Below are 21094 nucleotides of genomic sequence, written 5' to 3' on the forward strand. Positions count from 1 at the left end.
GGCGTTTTAAAGTTTTGTAATTTAAAATAATATCTGCTTTTTCATTAACAACCTTGAACTCCGCATCAGTAAGACCAAGGAATTGATTGTGGACTTCAGGAAAAGCAAATCAGAGGAACTCACACCAGTCCTCATTAAGGGACCAGCAGTGGAAAGAATGAACATTTTCTAATTTCTGGATGTCAACATCTCTGAAAATCTATCCTGGGCCAAACATGTTGATGCAATTATGAAGAAGATACTCCAGTGGCTATATTTAATTAGGAGCTTGAGGAGATTAGTTATGTCACCAAAGACTCCAGCAAGTTTCTGCGATTGTACCCTGGAGTGCATTCTGAGTGGTTGTATCACCGCCATGCCAATGCACAGGATTGGAAAAAAGCTGCAAAGGGTTACAAACCTGATCGTGGGCACATGTCTCCTTATCATCATGGACATCTTCAAAAGGTGATGACTCAAAAAGGTGGCTTCCATCATTAAGGACCCCAACCATCCAGATCATTGCTGCCATCATGGAGGAGGTACAGGAGCCTAAAGCTACACACTACACTTAATGTTTTAAGAACAGCTTCTTCCCTTCTGCCATCAGATTTCTGAACCTATGAACACTATTTCTCTATTTTGCTCTTTTTGCACTACATATTTGTTTTATATTTTGTATTGTAACTTGTAGTTTGTTTTCTTTATTTTAATATATTGCACTGCACTGCTGCCTCAAAGCCACAAATTTTACAATAAATATCAACATAATAAACCTGATTCTGATAATCTCACTATAGCCTCAGAGACATATAAATGGATAGCACTCTGTTCATCATTAAAACACATACCCCTAGCTTTTGCTTTTTCTGAATCAGCAGTTCAGTCCGTCCTGTGTATTGAGAAGCTTTCAGGTCTGATCGCCCTATCTGGCATACTCCGAGTAAGCCACATCTCTGTAAGAACACAGAACACAACAATTCTTCATTTCCCTTCAATACGGCAAGCTTGCTCTTTGGTCCTCAATTGTGTTCTCCGGCAACTGCACATTGCTTTTATGCATTGAGTTGCTGCGACATGATTGATTGATTAGATATTTGCTGTAATGAGCAGGTGTACAATACCTAATAAAGTGTCTATGAGGTGTATTTATCTCTCTTCAACCCACTTTCCTAACTAGTTAAGAACCCCCTTTAATCTACAACAACCTTTTTCATTATCAATAATGCCAATTAATTTTGTGTCATCAGCATTCTTGCTAATCAAACTTTGTGCATTCGCATTCAAATCACTTACATAAATAACAAAAAGCAAAGGTCACGACACTGACTCCTGCGACATTCTACTACTCCATTGTCTAATGAAGCACCACCTTCTGCTTTATGCCTCCAAGCCAATTTGGAATTCACTAACCAGCTTTCCCTGGATTCCATGGGAAGCACAAAGCATGGGAAGTCATGTTTGTCAAACCTTTTAGAGTGTTTTTTCCCAAGGAACATTAAAAGGTTTATCTATCCAAATGCTGGTAGATCCTGGTCTTCAGAATTCCCTCCAGTAATTTCCCCACTACTAATGTCAGGCTGACAGACCACAATTTCCCTGGCTTGTCTTTGCTACCCTTTTTAAACAATGGAACAACTTCAGTTATTTTCCATTTTTCAGGAACTTTGCTAGTGGCTAATGATGAAGTAACTATTTCCATAACATCCACTGCAATTTCCTCTCTCACCTCTCACAATGTCTGAGAATGCACTTGGTCGGGCCCTGAGGTTTTGTCCAACTTAATGCATTTTAAAGCAGCAAGTGTCTCCTCCCTAGTAATATATGTAAATATCTGCCAAAGCAGTTCCATTTGAATCCATTATCTCTCGAGCAATCATGATCTTCTCAGTAGACACAGAAGAAATATTATTTAAAAATCCCACTCATTTTCCACGGCTCAAAACATATGTGGTCCTGCTGATCCCTGCTCTCTCCTAGCAACACTTTTACTCTTGATATAGCTATAGAACTTCTTGGGTTTTTCCTTAACATTATTTGTTATTTCTGTCCCATGCCCTTTCGTTGTCCTCCTCGAAATCAGATTTATTACCATGCCGTATATTGGGAAATCTACTGTTTAGCAGCAGTACTGTACAATGACTTACTAAACAATGGTACAAAAGGTGAAAAATTAAGTAGTGCTCTAAGTTCACTGACTGTTCAGTAAACTGATGGTGGAGAGGAAGAAGCTGTTTTTAAGACATTGAGTGTGGGTCTTCAGGGTCCTGTATCTCTTCTCCAGCAGTAGTAATGAAAAGAGATCATGTCCCGGATGGTGAGGACCCTTAGTAATGGATGCTGCTTTCTTGAGGTGGTGCATTCTGAAGATGTCCTCGTTGGCATGGAGGGTTATGATTTTGATGGAACAGGCTGAGTCTACAGCCTTCTGCAGCCTCTTGCAATACTGTGCAATGGGGGTGGGGAGGGTGGTCTCCATACCAGGCTGAAATGCAACCAGTCACAGTGCTCTCCACCATACACCTGTAGAAATTTTCAGGAGTCTTTGGTGACATACCATATCTCCTCCAACTCCTAATGGATTAGATACACTGTTGTGCCTTCTTTGTGATTGTATCAGTCTGTTGGGTCCAGGCAGATCCAATGAGATGTTGAGGCCCAGGAACCTGGAGCTGCTCACCATTTCCACCACTGACCCTTCAATGAGGACTGGCGTGTGGTTTCCTGACATCCCCTTCCTGAAGTCCGCAATCAGTTGCTGATGTTGAGTATTGCACCATCGCTCCACCAGCTGATCTATCTCATTCCTGTACGCCTCCTTATCACTCTCTAAGATTCTGCCAACAGCAGTGGCATCATTGGTGAATGTATAGATGGCGTCTGAGCTGTGCCTAGCTGCAAAGTTACGAGTGTAGAGAGAGTAGAGCAGTGCACACCCCTGAGGTGCACCTGTGTCGATTGTCAGCGAGGTGCTATTACCAATCTGCACTGACTGTGGCCTCCTGATAAGGAAGTCAAGGATCCAGTTGCACAAGGAGGAACAGAGGACAAGTTCTGAAGCTTCCTGATTTCCCTTTTAACAATATTCTTAATCTATTTATACTTATTAAGACATTGCTCGATCACTACCTCCTAAACTCAATGTATTCTTCCTTTTTCTTGAGCTGAACCTCAATATCCTCCATCATATACTTGCCTGTTTACCCTTCACCTTAACAGGAAAATACTGCTCCTGGGCACTTGTTGTCGCACTCTTAAAAGCCTCCCATTTTCTGCCATTTCTTCTTTTCCTTTCAAACAATCTCACCAAATTGATTTTTGCTAGATTTCCCCCAGAAGTAGCACAGTTCCAGTTCAGGATCCTAATCGTGGACCTGCCCTATCTTTTCCAAAACTATCTTAAAAGTAACAAAATTACAGTCCACAGAGTCAAAGTGCTCTTGCTCTCCCTCTACAGTTATATGCCCTGCCTCAGCTGTTCAGAGTTCCATTATTGTGGCCAACAGGAGGAAATCTGCGGATGCTGGAAATTTGAACAATACACACAAAATGTTGCTGGAACACAGCAGGCCAGGCAGCGTCTGTAAGGAGAAGCACTGTCGACATTTCGGGCTGAGACCCTTCGTCAGGACTAACCGAAAGGAAAGATAGTAAGAGATTTGAAAGTAGTGGGGGGAGGGGGAAATGCAAAATGATAGGAGAAGACCGGAGGGGGTGGGATGAAGCTAAGAGCTGGAAAGGTGATTGGCGAAAGTGATACAGAGCTGGAGAAGGGAGAGGATCATGGGACGGGAGGCCTCGGGAGAAAGAAAGGGGGAGGGGAGCACCAGAGGGAGATAAAGAACAGGCAGAGTGATGGGCAGAGAGAGAGAAAAAAACAAACAACTAAATATGTCAGGGATGGCGTAAGAAGGGGAGGAGGGGAATTAACGGAAGTTGGAGAAGTCAATGTTCATGCCATCAGGTTGGAGGCTACCCAGCCGGTATATAAGGTGTTGTTCCTCCAACCTGAGTGTGGCTTAGTCCCATTCCCATTCTAATATGTGAAAGCAGGATCTCCCAGTGGCCACACATTTTAATTCCACGTCCCATTCCCATTCTGATATGTCCACCTACGCTCTGTCTGCCAGAGAAAGCAGGATCTCCCAGTGGCCACACATTTTAATTCCACATCCCATTCCCATTCTGATATGTCTATCCATGGCCTTCTCTACTGTCAAAATGAATCCAAACTCAGGTTGGAGGAACAACACCTTATATACTGGCTGGGTAGCCTCCAACCTGATGGCATGAACATTGACTTCTCTAACTTCGGTTAATGCCCCTCCTCCCCTTCTTACCCCATCCCTGATATATTTAGTTTTTTTCCCCTTTTTTTTCTCTCTTTCTACCCATCACTCTGCCTGTTCTCCATCTCCCTCTGGTGTTCCCCTCCGCCTTTCTTTCTCCCTAGGCCTCCTGTCCCATGATCCTTTCCCTTCTCCAGCTCTGTATCCCTTTTGCCAATCACCTTTCCAGCTCTTAGCTTCATCCCACCCCCTCCGGTCTTCTCCTATCATTTTGCATTTCCCCCTCCCCCTCCAACTTTCAAATCTCTTACTATCTTTCCTTTCAGTTAGTTCTGGCAAAGGGTCTCGGCCCGAAACATCAACAGCGCTTCTCCCTATAGATGCTGCCTGGCCTGCTGTGTTCCACCAGCATTTTGTGTGTGTTGTTCCATTATTGTGGCCTCCTGTTTATGGTCCAGAGGTTTAGGAAACTTCTCTGGACAAATTCAACCCTGTCCGTTCTCTTAACATTCTGGGTTGGCTCATCCATACCAAGGAAAATTTAAATCTCCCAACAATCCCACCCAATCATTATTACAATTTCTCTACACAGCTGCTCCTCAAGTTCCTGCTGACTATGGGGGGGGGGGGTGGTATGTAAATACAGCTCCACCAAAGTGACCCTCCCCTTGTTTCTAAGTTCTACCCATATGGCCTCACTTGACAATCTCCCAAGAATTTCATCACTCAGTGCTGTGGTTACATCATCCATGATCAAAAATGCACCCCCCCCCCCCTACATACCACCTATATTCTGTCACCCCTGTGGCATTTGTGTCGTGCAATATTGAGCTGGAGGCCCTGCCCTTCTCCTTCTGTTATGGCTAGAACAACCCAGTGCATGCTCTGAGTTCATCCACCTTACGTCAAACACTGAAATGTGACCATGACATCACTGGTTTAGGAATCTAGTCACCAGCAGCTCAGAAATCCAGAAATAAAAAGGTACGATGTAAGTAAAAATAAAACAAAAATCATTTGATTTACTAATATCTGCCACCCCTCCACAATCTATGTGACTAATCTATCTTAACATGACTGATTTCCTCTCTGCTTCAACAAAGTTCAGCAGAGAGCACGACAGAGGGTACAGCTGTTCATGGGGATGGCTCACCACAATTATTCAGGCAACTGGCGAGGGGAAATGAAAGTTCAAACCCTACAGTTATATAAGTTTCAGTGCTTGCTGCAAGTTCACTGGAAACAAGACAAAGTAAATTGTAGCACAGTGGTCAGCACAATGCTTTACGGTATCGGTGACCCAGGTTCAATTCCCCTGCTGTCTGTAAGGAGTTTTAATGTTTTCCCCGTGACCATGTGGGTTTCCTCCGGGTGATCTGGTTTTCGCCCACACTCCAAGGACGTACCAGTTAGTAGGTTAATTGGTCATTGTAAATTGTCCAATGATCAGACTAAGATTAACTTGGGGGGCGGGGGGGGGGGGGGGGTTGCTAGGCAGTCAGTTCAAAAGGCCAGAAGGGCCTATTCCATGCTGTATCTCTATAAATACGTAAATTAAGCACTGGGGGCTGGTGATTGAGAGCTTGCTGATAGAAGCTCCTTAAGGATATCAAACCCCAGTCAGTTATCTAGAAGTGTGCTTTGCTCTCCTATTCTTGAGCTTACAGAACATATTTGGATCATTGATTTTAAGGTTCACATCACGTCTCTCCCTCCCTCCAGCTTCATCCAGTCCTACAATTCCCACAATGCTCTGCTTCTTCCTCAGTTTTTTCTGAAGGGAGGAGCTCTTTGGTTCCTTCAACCGAGAAGGCGTGAAGCTTCAGAATATCCTCTCAGTGCCTCTGTCTGTTGTCGAGCTTCACAGCATTTAAAAGGGCCCATCAGCCACCATGTTCCCAACCAATATCCCTGCACCTGGGCCACGGCTTTCTCTGGCTTGGTGATTCTACTGCTCATCGAGATATTTGCTAAATATTGTAGGAATAACTTGCTTCCATTGTTCACTCGGTCAGTGCGTTCCAGATTTCAGTTGTGTAATTTCAAAACATTAAACTAGCTCAAAGAAAACATGGCAGTCTGAAGAATGTGGGTGTAACTTTGACTTTAAGCGAGGTGTGCATGTATCATGTGATAGGGTGATGACATTTAACCCATAATTAATTATTTAAACTAGTGAGTGTTCATCAACTAATATGCTGTACATACAAGATTACTCAAGTATTATTGAAATATTAAATGGATGACACCAAGCACCCTCAATGGAAAAACTGGAAGTCAGATCCCCTCTGTTACGTACCTGCTGCAGGGAGATGTTTCCTATGCTCTCCCCCTTATAATTCTGTACATCTCTTATCGGATCACTTCTCATTCTTCTCCCTTCCAAAGGTAAACAAGTTCAGCCTATGCAGTCTATCTTTGGGAGTGAAATGCTCCATCCCAGGCAACATCCTGGTAAATTTCCTCTGCACCTACTGCACAGCGATCCCACCCTTCTTACAGTGTGTGTTTAAAACTTCTTGTAAAACCCACCCCTTTGTGCAAGCTTGGCTACTTGTCAACACATTGGGTCTGATGATGACCGGTTTGAAGTGTCAAGGGTGTTTCTTTGGGCTGAAGGTGGTGCTATAAAATTTACCTGTTGTTTAGGGAACGCCTCTCCTCCTGCGGACATACGATCATGGTTCCAGTGTCGAGGCCAGGGGAAGACTCGGGATGACACGGCCGCTGACATTCCCCATGACATTTACATCATTGGCACTCAGGAGGATACGCAGGGAGAGAAGGAATGGGTGGAGCTGCTCAAATCCACGCTGAAGGACATCACCTATATAAAGTTTAAACATGTAAGTGTATTAAAGTCCATATAAGCCCATGGCAATTGGAGAGAATGTTTCAGAGTGGCCAGATAAGTTCACGTTGCTGTAAACTTCCACATGTGCTTGGGGGCTTCTCGAACCTGAGTGTCTGAGAGCAGAACAAAACATGTCAGGTTTCATTTATTGAGAAAGGCCGAGGCAATATGGCAGGTTAATGATCTTTCAGGAGCCTCTTCTGGTAGGAACTGGAAACTGAAATTTTAGGTAGCTGGCCTATCCAGTTGGTATGAAAACAAGCCTCTTGGTGCAGGTGCAGAGAACAGATCTGCCACATGACAATACTCCCAATATTCAGCTAGGATAGTGCTAAAGTGCTAGAATATGATTATGGAACGTGGCCAAAATAGTGTATCATGCAATCAATGCATGTGCAGCATAAAACTCCCTCCTCTAATTCTGTGAAGTATCATTCTGTCCAACTTCACTCATTTAAGGAATGGGTTTAAAAAAGTAACTGTCCTCACTGTACCTCCTACTCCTGTTTCAATGTTACCCACACAGCTCCCCCACCCCGTAACAGCATTACCCTGTGTACAACAAGCAAATGACATTACAAGAAATTAAATTCTGATCTGACCAATTGTACTTCTTTTCTCCCATAGATTGCAACTCAGACCTTGTGGAATATCCGCATCGTTATCCTTGCAAAACCGGAACATGAAAATCGGATCAGTCACATCTCTACAAGCAGTGTCAAAACTGGAATAGCCAATGCTCTTGGTACAAACGTTATGGAAATCTGGGCATGTGTGCTGGGGAACACGCTCAGTGAATTGTTTTCAAACACAAAAGATCTTCACAAGTGCTTGGTTCAGACAGACAGAATTTAGATTTGGACTGAGTGGTACAATGGGGCACACATTGTTCTTTCACACTGTGGGACTGGACGCTATAGAGAGTGACAAACTGTTCTTTCACAATCCAGTACTCACAGTGCAGCATGCCATTGTCTAAGTGGACGCTGTCTCCTTACGTGGTCTGGGATTGCCCTGACCGATAGATGTCAATACAAAGCAAGACACACAGAACGTAGCAGAAACTCAGCTTGCCAGGCAGCGTCTATAGAAAATAAACAGGCAACGCTTCGGGCCAAGACACTTTATCGGGACTCTCATTTGAGATGTCAATATAACCTAATTTATCACTCATTGTGACAAACTTTGGGATGCATTGATTCTTTTTGTGATTATTTTTGGTAGTAGAGCATTCAAACAGCAGTTATTAGGATTTTTCTGGTTCATTTTGAAATTCTGCCATCACCAGAGAACTACTTGTTATTGCCCCGCTCCCCAGTCACTCTGAAACTGGTGGTGAACTCCCCACTAAGACCAGTGAATGCTCTCCCTTCTTCTGACTGGTTTTGGCTGAGAGTCCTATATAAAATACACATGCACTGGCACAGGTGGGGTGCATGGAAGTTTGTAGGATAGGGGGTGGTGGGCAGTTCATTCAGGGTGTAGTCTCCTGTTTAAGTTTGACCATTATTCAATGACATCTGGAATGAACCTTCTCTGCCTTGAGTGGCCATGGGCCAGTGATTCTATTAAGTTCATAGAGTCGTAGCGGGATAGAGTACAGAAATAGACCCTTTGGCCCACCAAGTCCAAGCTGTTGCTCTGCAGTTGGTGGGGATCTTTAACATTTTTGGGGAGACTTGGGAACCTTCTCTCTAACCTGCTAAAGATATCTTACTGTGCCAGAGCTCAGAGTAGAGCTGTTGTTTCGGAAATCAAGTATCGGGCTATGGCAAATGTAGTTTCTTCCAATAGAGCATCTTGGATGGCATCAAGACCTTGACACTGGGAATGTTATCAAGGGAGAGGATGCTAACGTTGAATTATCTATCCTGCCAATAGGTTTGGAGAATTTACAGAGACAGCAGGGGTGGCATTTCTCCAAGCTGTGGATAGTTAATAATCTCCAAAGCAAACAGCATGGTACTAATTGCTGTGAGCAGGGTGTAGGGATATTAAACATGGAAACAAGCCCTTAAGTCCAGTTCTTCCATGCTGACTGAGATGTCTATCTGTTAGTCCCATTTGCTTGCCTTTAAGCCCATTTGATGCCTCAGATCCGTTCCTATCCGTGTACCTGTTCAAATGTCTTTAAAATGTTGTTATTTTAACTTCCTCTGGCAGCATATTCTATATTGTACCGCCCTCTTCATGAAAGAGTTGCTCCTCGCGTTCTCTATGAATCTTTCCTCCTCGTCTTAAATCTACCCCTTCCAGTTCTTGGTTCCCTTTCCCTGAAAGATAAACAATGCATTCACCCTGTCTATGTCCTTCATGATTTTATGCACCTCTACAAGGTCACTCTTTCTGCCTTCTGCACTCTGAGGAATAATGTGCCAGCTTGCCCAACCTCTCCTCATAACTCAGGCCCTTGGGTCCAGGCAGCGAACAAGGTCTATCCCATAACACTGTTAGGGAGTTCCAGTATTTAGACTTCTGTTTATCTACATTTGGAAAAAAGCTATAATGAACCCCAGGGCCAAGAGATCCAGGTAATTTGTAGGTAGATCCCATTTACTCTCTTGTTGATTTTGGAATTTCCTTATTTCCCAATGAATTCACAAAGCACTGTCAGTTCCACACTAATTTTCCCTGTAACCTATTTTCCCGCATTCCTATCTACTACCCTTAGGTTCTATAACGGACCAAGGAACAACTTACAGTGATTCATAATCTTTCCAACCAGCAGGCCTATGGGAAATGGGAGGAAGTTGGAACATCCAGTGGAAACCCACATGGTCACAGGGAGGGCATCCAAACCTCAAGTAGCAATATTCAGGTGGCTAGTAGTTTTACCTGGGTTCAGAACACTGCCATTGGGGTACGAGGTACTTAGTTACTGAAAACAGAAGAAGATTTAAAGTAAAATCGGATAGATATATGGACAGGAAAGGAGTGGAGGGTTATGGGCTGAGTGCAGGTCGGTGGGACTAGGTGAGAGTAAGTGTTCGGCACGGACTAGAAGGGCCGAGATGACCTGTTTCCGTGCTGTAATTGTTATGCGGTTATATGATATATATCTTGTCAATGAATGCGTGCCGCTTGAAGTAAAGGGTTATTGTTTTGATTGGTGGGTAATCTGTTGGGTTACTGTGTTATATTTTTTCCAGGTAATAAAGGGGCAGTGGGTGTGTCCTTCATGTTTAATGGTACATCCTTTGGATTCATCAACAGTCACCTGACCTCCGGCGGTGGGAAGAAGCTGAGGTAAGAGTGAAGCATCAGCAATGGGGTTTCGACCTGTGGTACAATTGGCATTTCCTCCCTCTTTGAAACCTCTCAGGATGGCAGTGACCATTGGTCAATGAAGCAATATCTTCCTTAGACCCCTGTAAAGCAGTCAGTCATTGGGTGCTTGGACTTTGGGTGCCTGTCAGGTAGTGAGGTGGTGAAGCAAATGCCCCTGCAAAACACCCCTTGGAGATTATATGGAAGTGCCAGATCAAGAGAACTGCAAGAAGCTGCCTCGTGCTTGCTTGCAATTTGGACTACGTACTTGTGCCTCCAACATCATTCCACACAGAAAGCTTTTGTTTTTGCTGGAATTCTTCAATATTATTGGGACCAGTCTCTGCAGAAAATTACTTGCTGTCTTTTCTGAACTGCAACAGTGACTATGCTTCAAAGCTGCCTCTTCTGTTGTTGAGCATTTGGGATGTTTTCTATCTGTGAAGGCCACAATTTAATGCAGCCTTCTCTTTTTATAAGTGCCCATGTCCTGCAGCTGGAGTCTGCCCAAGATTTCTCGATACAATCTAGCCTGTGTGCGGGGTTTATTCATTTTATTTGCCTGCTTTGTGTTTGATGCTGCCATCTGCCGCTTTAATGAATAAACTGGATCATAAGCTGAGCACATCTGGGAACTTCTACACTGGCTCTCTGAACTGCTGACGAGTAACCTCAGTTCAGAAGCAGCTGGTTGGAATGGGGAAACTGGAAGTGAGTGGGCAGAGACATTTTCAGACAATGACTTAGCGGGAAGAAGAATGCACGTACTGAAAGAGCAGTGAAGTATATTTGATGGTAATCTTCAAAAGCCAATTAGAAACATGTTTGAAGTTTGTGGAGATGAGAAAGTTCAAGGGGAGGATACTAACTGGAAGCTCTTGTGATTGGTATGATATTTCTACAGTTCACAACTGTACCGTGAAAGTGAAAAGTCTGTTCTTTAATGGCTTGTTCTGTTCTTCTCCTTTGATAGACGAAACCAAAATTACATTAACATCCTGCGCTTCGTTAACCTTGGAGACAAAAACCTGAGTCCATTTGACATTACTAATCGGTTCACACATCTCTTCTGGCTTGGAGACTTAAACTACAGAGTGGAGCTCCCAACACAGGTGAGGCAACAGATCTGAGGAGGTCGTCACTGCATTGCCTGTGATTTCACAGCAGTTGTATTGATCGATTTTTCTTGTCCTGCCCAGTTCCTTTTGAGGAGGCAGGGGCTTTTTGTTTGTTTGACTAAATTTTTGTCCAGTGTTGGAATCACACCTAAAAGCTAAGTGGCAACAAATAAGCCTCAAAAATTTATCAGAACATCTGGTAGCTGACTACTGCTTCGATGTACGCAATGTCCTCTGGTGTGGAGTGTTGGTTTTGTCAGTAACTGTATACTCCCTGTAAGCCCCCTTGTGTCCAACACCAAACGGTATATTCTTTGGATTCATCAACATTCATCTGACTTTCAGAGATGCTAACGAGCCAAGGTAGCAGTGAAGTAGCAGCCAAGGGGTTTCTGTTGGCATTCCCCACACCCCCCATCTTTGTTTATTTAGTGTTTGTTCAGATCGTAGTGTTGTTTGGACTGTGAAGCAAAATCATAGCTTAATCCATGCAAAATAGTTAACCATTGAATGATTGCCTGTAAATTATAAAGCACCATTCCATGAAGGTGCTGCATATTTACACAAGACGCAGAAGCAGGTGTACCCGTAAGAGCCTTAAGATCCTGACAACCCCTTGGCTGGTCTGCACCAAAACTCATTATGATTACAGCTGATTCGATATCATGTCTACTTTCCTGCCCTGAATCCCATGTCCTCTCTTTCCCAGATGTCCAAACTGTTGATTTTGTACTGTGAATATAATCAAGACTAAGTAAATTTACCATCGAAGTTACATATATGTCACTGTATACAGCTCAGATTCATTTCCTTGTAATAACTCTTCCTGAACCTGGTGGTGAGAATCCTGAGGCTCCTGTACCTTCTGCTCCTGAGAAGAGGGCATGATCTGGGTGGTGGGGTTCCTGATAATGGATGCTGCTTTCCTGCAACAGCGCTGTGTGTAGATGTGCTTAATGGTGGGAGGGCTTTACCTGTGATGTAATGGGCTGTAACCACTACTTTTCATAGGCTTTTCTATTCAAGGGCCTTTCCATACCAGGCCATGATGCAGCCAATAGATATAGGCTCCACCACGCATCTATAGACATTTGTCAAAGTTTTAGATGTCATGCTGAATCTTCACAAATTTCTAAGAAAGTAGAACTGCTGTTGTGCTTTCTTCATAATTATACTTATGTACTGGGCGAGATAGTAACACTAAGCGATTTAAAGTTGCTGGCCCTCTCCACCTCTGAACCCCCCGATGAGGACTGGCTCATGGACCTCTGATCACCTCCTTTTGAAGTCAATAATCGTCTCTTTGGTCTTGCTGACACTGAGTGAGAGGTTGTTGTGGCATCACTCGGCCATATGTTCAACCTCCCTCCTGTATGCTGATTTGTCTCCTTAAACATCGATCTGTGCTTAGCTACACAGTTGTAAGTATGAAGCAAGTAGATCAGGAGGACTGTGCATCTATGATGATGGAGATTGTAGAGGAGGCATCAGCAAGTGAGGGAATTGAGGATCCAATTGCACAAGGAGGTATTTTGGCCAAGATCTTGAAGCTTATTGATTAGTTTTGAGGGGATGGCGGTTTTGAATACTGAGCTGTAGTCAATAAACAGCATCCTGATGTAAGCATCTTTGCTGCCCAGATGTTCCAGGGTTGAGTGAACAGCCAATGAAATTGCAGGTCAACACTCACGTTTTGTGCCAGTAGGCAAATTGGAGTCACCGACCTCTGAAAACACTTCATCACAGTGGATGTAAGTGCTACTGGATGATGGTCACTGAGGCAGGTCACTATGATCTTCTCAGGCACTGGTATAAATTAAGCCTGCGTGAAGCAGGTGGGTACCTCAGACTGCTGTAGCAAGAGGTTAAAGATCTCAGTGAGCATTCCAGACAGTTGGTCAGTGCGGGTCTTTAGTACTCAGCCAAGTACCCCATCTGGGTCAGATGTTTTCCATGGGTTCATTCTCCTGAAGGATGCTTGCACGTTTGCCTCAGAGACTGAAATCATCAGGGGCTCATCAGGGGCTCTGGGAGTTCATGATGGTTTCGCCATGTTTTAACAGTCAATGCAAGCACAGAGGCAATGAGCTCACCTGGAAGCAAAGCCCTGGTGTCACCTATGTCAGTTGATCTCAGTTAGTGGGAAGTGATAGCATTCAATCCCTGACACAGCTGTTGAGAATCCTTGATTGTTTCAAGTTTAGTCAAGAATTGCCGTTTTGCCTGTGAGATGGCTTTCCAGAGATTTTACACCTGGACCTCTTGAAACTTTCTTGGTTGCCAGACTTGAATGCCTCTGAGGTGGCCCTCATCAGTTTGCAGATCTCACGGTTCATCCAGGGATTCCGGTTGGGGAAGACTGAATGATGTCATGGGGCCACATTCATCTAAGACTGTCTCTATAAAGTCCGTGACAACTGTGGTGTATTAACTCAGATTGTCAGATGAGTCCTTGGACATGGCTCAGTCTACTGACTGGAAGCAATCCTGTAGCTGCTGCTCCCTCCTGCAGCCACCTCTTTGCTCTAATCTCTTGAGTCTCGTTCATTAGCCTCTGTCTGTATGCAGGTGGGAGAAGGACAGTCAATCAGAATCAGACTTTAATCACCAAGTACCTGTAGACATACAAGGAATTTACTTCCGGCAGATGTTGTCTCTCTGCTCATAACAATAATAATGATAATATAAATGAAAATATAGATTATACATACAAGTAGTGCGATCCAAGTAATAGTTAGCCGACAGTTAACCGGCAGTTAACTGTTCAGCAAAGTGACCGCAGTAGGGAAAAACTTCTCCAGAGCCTATTAGTCTTAGTCTGGAGGGATCTGAAGTGCCTACCAGATGGGAGCAGTTCAAACAGTCCGTGCGCAGGATGGAAGGAGTCCTTGATGATGTTCCCCGCCCTCTTCTTCAACCTGGAAGAGTACAGGTCCACAATAGAGGGCAGGGAGGCTCCAATGATGCGCTCGGCAGTCCTCACTGTGCGCTGTAGTCTGGTTCTATCCTGCTTGGTGGCAGCTCCAAACCACACAGTGATGGAGGTGCACAGGACTGACTCAATGACTGCAGTATAGAACTGCAGCAGCAATTCCTGAGGCAGACCATATTTCCTCAAGAGCCGCAGGAAGTACATCCGCTGCTGGACCTTCTTCAGGATGGAGCTGATGTTCTGCTCCCACTTCAGATCCTGAGAGATGGTGGTTCCCAGGAACCTGAAGTTCTCCACGGTGGACACAGGGCTGCCGAGGACTGTGAGGGGGGACGTAACGGGGGGATGTCTCCTGAAATCCACTATCATCTCCTTTGTCTTGAGCGTGTTCAGCTCCAGATTGTTCCGACTGCACCAGAGCGCCAGTTGGTCCACCTGCTGTCGATATGCAGACTCATCACTGCTCTGGATGAGTCCGATGACAGTGGTGTCATCTGCAAACTTCAAAAGCTTCACATAGGGGTTGGAGGAGGTGCAGTCATTGGTGTAGAGGGAGAACAGCTGAGGAGAGAGGACACACCCCTGGGGGGTGCCGGTGTTGGTGATTCGAGTATCCGAGGTGACCTGTCCCATCCTTACCTGCTGACTTAAGTAATCCGTTTTCCTGAAATGCGAAGTATGTGTGGAACAGTAGGCACTCCTTGTCTTACTCTAGCAGTGCTGGGACCTCTGGTGTTGCAGGTTATACGCTGATGGTAATTGGGCCGGGGTTTCTTCAACCAAACTCGACTGAAATCCCCGACTATGATTTGAAATGCGTCAGAGTGGACTGTTCCTTGTTTGGTGACGGCAACCTGCTGTATCTCAAGTGCTTTGGTGACAGAGCATTCAGAACCCTGAGGAAGAGAATTACAAAAATCCTCAACCTTCAGCGTAACATAAGCATAGAACATAGAATAGTACAGTACTGTACAGGCCCTTCGGCCCACAATGTTGTGCCGACCCCTACACCCTGCCTCCCTTATATCCCCCCACCTTAAATTCCTCCATATCCCTGTGGTCTTCTGCCTGGTTGGCCTCTTACACTTCTTTCTTTGTAACAGCTCTGGCTGGTGGAAAGACCTGCCCCTGCCTGTCCCTCCCTGCTTTTTATAATTCTCAGTGAGATCACTCAATGGCCTGAAAGAGCAGGTAAACACCATTGGGTGGTTAGTCCAGCCTGGCCAAGCTGAGAACTCAGCTGACACCCTTTCAGCTTCAGCTCTGCTCATACAAGAGGATCAGAATGGACATACTTAAATAAAACAAGTCTAGTCTACTAAAACTCAAGTAGTTGGAAGGTTTTAATAGAGGTACAGCAGAGAACAGGACCTTCAGGACCACCTAGCAACACTGCTCAATAACCCACCAGTTTAATCCTAGTCTAATCACAGGACAATTTGTAATGGCCAATTAGCCTACTATGCTGGCCAGTGGTGGTGTGGCATCTGCACTGGACTTCAAGGCGAGTGGTCCCGGGTTTGAATTTGGCCGGCTCCTTGCACTCTGTCCATCTGTGCTGAGTTGGAGCATTGAGCTAGCACCTCGGCCTCATAAAAGAACGGACAAATGCTAAAGAAATGACAGAGTTGCCACCCGAAGTGCCACAAGGCGCGGACAGGAACAAAAAAAAATTAACCAACTAACTGGTCTGTCCTTGGACTGTGGGAGGAAACTGAAGCAAACAGGAAATTAGTGCAAAGTTTCTCACAGAAGGTGGTGAACTGAACTCTGAACTACGATGCCCTGGGCTGTAACAGGATCACACTAACCAGTACACTTCCATGGTGCCCAAATTCCTTTGATGTTATAATTATGTGATGAACTAATCATATCTTGACCAAGGAAGGGACAGACATTTTACCTGGGATCCCTATCATAGGAAGGCAGAGTGAGACAGGATAATGAATATCCATGTTTGGTGGAACTATATGAGATAAGCACCCCTTGGTCTAAGTGAGCCGACACTGGAATGATTGCAGGGTGTATCCCAGGAACTGAGAACCATGGAGAGTGGACCTTGAAGCAGATACCTACCTTTTGGATGGTAGCTGGAATGTTGCCCAATGGAAGCATGTGGAGGGAAATAAGGTTACTGCAGGAACTGCATATTCTACAATGAGCTCCTGTGACCATGGATACCTTCTAAAATATTATCTATTTACGTTTTGTGATCTGTTCATTACCACCAAAACTAGTACCGGTACTTTTTGCCCATCCCTGAATGCTGCCGAGAAGGTAATGATGAATGACACTCTAGACCTCCCTGCAGTCCCTCTGGTGGTTCAATTTGGAGATGTTTATCCTCCGTTTGAACATGCCAATAATGTTTCAGCTGCATGACTTGCGTCACCAGTAGGACTCAACTTCATGGGGTAGATTTGGAGTGACAAGGAAGCAAACCAGGTAAAGGTAGACAGGTTTCCTTTTCTTGAAGGGCATCAGTGAACCAAATGGGCTTTTACGACAATCCATTACTTCTTCTGGTTATTATTTTTATTTGTTGTGGATCCATGTTATCAAGATTTAAAATTTCTACCAGGAGCTCTGATTAGCCTTAGGCACTGGGTTGCTGGAGCAGTAATTTAACCACTCTGCTGCCGATATAGGGTGAATACTTGTGAAACAGTTTTCTCACTGTAGTCTCTTTGCGGGAAAAAGACACTGTTATTTTATTCCAGCAAATAATTCGATGTAATATTTTTGTTAAGGTGTGCTGCATCTAAGTGAAAAGTGTGTTGGACATTTTAATCTTGCGATAACCAGACATTTGGGTTAACAGAGCATTTGATCTATGTGTGTTTTAAGGAATATTAAAGTTGCTTTTTACTGAATTTAACATTATTAAAATCGTACCTCACAAAAGTGTAGGCCGAAAACATTCATACGTGTTTCAAAAAGCCCGAAGGTGAAGGTGAATCGGTCCTCGAGTTGGGCAACATTGGGCATGTGTACGTGTTTTGGTATGGTTGAAAAATGTGATTTCTGACTTTTCAACAGGATCTTCTTTAGCACCTACTTTCAAGTGTAAAATTCTCTCCAAGTATTTCAACAGCCAGAATTCACCTCCAGCACAATTTTCAACTATGCTTCCACTTTCTTTAGGCTAATTTGCCTATGCTCTTATTTTTTAACTGCTCCCATTCACTCATTGACCAGAGAACTTTGTTTATCCCCATGGTAACCCCTGTTTCACCCTATCAGATACTTCACACCTCCTCCCCGCCCCCTCACTCTGGACTCTCTGCAGCTTTACAGTCTCCTCTTGGTCTTTTTCAGTCCCAGAGTGTGAGAGGGCAGTATGTGAACCGCTGCACCCTGTAGCTCCAATGTTAAAGATTGGTTTCCAATCCAAACTAACACAGCGTCTTAGAAATACTCACTCAATTACCTTCATGCACCCATGTGATATACTCAGACGGAAGAGGCCGGTTGAACTTTCCCTAACGTGGAGCACACGGAGAGATTGCTTATGTTATGTGCTTCATCGAACTGAAGATGTTCGTGGACTGCACTGCTGGCCATCCAACAATCTCCCAGCAACCTCAAACCAACTAGGCCAAGCTGTAATCTCGGAGAGTCTCTGGGCTCCCTTGCACAGCAATGCACCCTGAGGGTGTTCTTTACCAGCCTTCCAGATCCCTCTGACCCCGCCAGAACATTCTCCTGCCACCCGTTCCAACCCATTCACTCTCTCTGGTAGATAGAAGAAAGTTGCATATATTGGAAATGTGGGAATAATTATAGGTGTGAGGGTAAATACAAAAGCTTGCAGCAAATCTTGGGGAACGTTGCACTGAGCGAGACATGGGTATAAACAAAGGCATTATTCAGGTAAGCCTGATAGCAGCATTTCGGCAAATTTGCAAATAAAGGAATTTAACAAACGTCATTAGTGACCCACTTGGCAGTTTCAATGTCAACTGGTTTAAGATGATGGTGGTGATGCCTAGGACTACTTACCAGCTGCAAATTACAAAACAAAGAAAACTACTAAACACCTTAGGTAATGATCACTGCTAATGTTGGGGAGGCATGGCGGAGACGGGAGGAGAAGGAGAAGGCAAGTGGAGGTGGGAGCGAGGGAAGTCCTGATGTCTGATTGATTTAGTCGCCTGTCCGGATAGTGGAGGCAGGATCCAGGTTCGAGAGCAAGGAAGGATCCAGTGTTTGGACAGTCAGGCCTGATTGGAAAAAGTCAGGGTGTCGGAACCGGACGTGAGGGATGGGCTGGTTCTGCTCGTGGCTCCACGACATTTACTCAGCTCGGCGATGAGTTGAGGCTTCGTGCTTTTTGTCAGACTATCGTTATGAATGCTATTTGCTTGCTTTTATTGTTTGCAGGACTTTTCTTTCTTACTCTCTGCGCACTGGCTGTTTGATGTTTTCTGGGATTTTTGCTCTGTCGCTGCCAGTAAGCAGACTAATCTCGAGGTTATGTAATGTATACATACTTTGACCAGGACTTCTTAGTGCAAGGCACCATTTTAATTAAATCTCCCTTGATTCTGAGCAGGAAGCAGAGAACATTGTGGAGAAAATCAAGCAGCAGCAGTACCAGGAGCTGTTGGCCAAGGACCAGCTGACCATCGAGAAGAATGACAAGAAGGTTTTCCTCCAGTTCCGTAAGTTCCATAAGGTAGGGAGGGAAGACGTGGGCCTGACCACTCCCTCCATGGAAGTACTGACACCATGACCACTAAACTTTCTAACCCCCATGCAACCACCTCCTACATTTCTACAAAGACAGTACTTAGAAATTTATTTGACTGGGACACTGTTTCGGGAGCCTTTGAAGGGTTATGTTTTCTCCCTAGTATCCTTTTTCCCTTAATATAACTCATAAAGTATGTTTGAATTTTCCTTAACCACATCTGCAAAATGTATCTCGTCCCCTCTTTTTGCTCACCCCCCCCCCCCACCATCTCCCATCTCCTGCATCCACTGTACTCTTTCAGGAATTCCCTTGATCCCACCTGCATGTATCTGACCCATCACTCCTTTTTAAATCCCCATCACCAGTCCCCCACTATTCCTACCATGTTAGCAGACCCTCACGGATAAGACCCTATCACCAGACCCCTGGTAAGTTGCTGTCACTGGGCACTGACCAGATTAGTCCACAGTCCAGTCCATTCCCACTACTCAACCCAATCCCAGTTGTGCCCTTAAATAAGCATCTTATCCTACCGACTTGATCGCTTCCCCAGCTCTGCTGCTCCAGCCCTTTCGCCCATACCTGGAGGAGTCGGGCCACCAGACCTCTTCCTTCGATTACTCCAACCTGTCCTCAAAGTCATGTTTTTTGCACCCTCCACAAAGCAGAGCACTTACCCCACTTCTCCACTGTTTGGGGTTCCTCTCTGCCTATCCCCAGAATCAATAACCCCATCTTAGCCCAACCTCCTGATGAGTGAGGCTCCATCGTGTACAAGGGCTCAGGCTGTGTGCACGCTGGGATACTGCCGCAGGATGTGGGTGGAGACATGTTGTGGAAATGTAAACATAAGATCATAAGACTACAGCAGATTTCATGCTGTCGCTCAGTAGAGTGCAGCAGGAGTCTGAGGATTGCACTGAGAACATGGTATACAGTTCGGCAACCTTACACAGGGTATGAGAGAGCTCTGGGCATGAGGAATGGCTTGAGAAACAAAGCTGGTATTACTTGGTGTGGGAAAGTAGCAGGCGGTTGGAGATATTCAGGATGAGAGAAGGTTATAATAATGTTAACACTGGCCTCTAGCTCACTGACCAGGCAACACGATAGCTGGATAAGAGCTTGGGTAGATTCTTCAAGCAGTGGATTATTGGGCTTAAGTGCATTGTTGGAAACGATAGTCAGAACTGAACTTGACTTTTTTGCTTTGTTAATGGAATTTCTCTTATCTGTCTGGTTTGATTTAAGTACAAGATGACTATAATGGTTTTGGTTCTTTGCTCTCTCACTTTTTCCTCTCTCCCTACAGAGGAATGAGATGGTAATTGTTATTTCTTTGCCATGAACACCTAACAAAATGGCCATAACCTCAGGTGTTTATGTGTCATTCTTGACTTCTTGATCATAATGTCTCCAGATCCAACACTTCTACCAACACGATCCTCATCAAGGGATTAACAGTGGAAGGGGTGGGCAGTTTCCAGTTCCTGTGTGTCAACATCTCCGAAGATCTAAACTGGGCCCAGCACATTGATTACAAAGAAGGCACGGCTGTATAACCATATTACGTTAGGAGTCTGACAAGACTTGCTCTGTCTCTAGCAAGTTTATACAGGGGTACCATGGACAGCACTCCTGACTGGTTGTATCACTGTCTGGATTGGAAGGACCAATGCACAGGATCGGAAAAAACTGCAGATCAGTCAGCTCCATCATAGGCACTACCCTCCCCAGCATAGAGGACATCTTCTAAAGGTGATGTCTCAAAAAGGTGGCATCCGTCATTAAGGACCCCCATTACTCATGGCATGGCCCCTTCTCATTGCTACCATCAACAAGGAGACACACACTCACCGCCTCAGGAATGGCCTCTTCCCTGCTGCCATTAGATTTCTGAATCGACATGAACCCGTGGACACAGCTTCACTTCTTTTCTTCTCTCATTTTGCACTACTT

At 44.7% G+C, this 21094-nt stretch overlaps 1 protein-coding gene across 6 annotated transcripts in view; it reads left to right on the forward strand.

Moving 5' to 3' along the window:
* The window catches only part of inpp5d (inositol polyphosphate-5-phosphatase D), a 134394-nt gene that overhangs the window by 66032 nt on the left and 47268 nt on the right, over positions 1–21094 (forward strand). For all 6 annotated transcript variants that reach the window (XM_059949321.1, XM_059949315.1, XM_059949304.1 and 3 more), the window contains 5 exons: positions 6918–7114; positions 7750–7867; positions 10272–10368; positions 11363–11501; positions 18995–19103. In XM_059949321.1, the coding sequence (XP_059805304.1) occupies positions 6918–7114; positions 7750–7867; positions 10272–10368; positions 11363–11501; positions 18995–19103 (660 nt within the window). The remainder of the gene's footprint in view (positions 1–6917; positions 7115–7749; positions 7868–10271; positions 10369–11362; positions 11502–18994; positions 19104–21094) is intronic.

This window comes from Hypanus sabinus, chromosome 2, assembly GCF_030144855.1.
Source record: "Hypanus sabinus isolate sHypSab1 chromosome 2, sHypSab1.hap1, whole genome shotgun sequence".
NCBI classification, from domain to species: domain Eukaryota; kingdom Metazoa; phylum Chordata; class Chondrichthyes; order Myliobatiformes; family Dasyatidae; genus Hypanus; species Hypanus sabinus.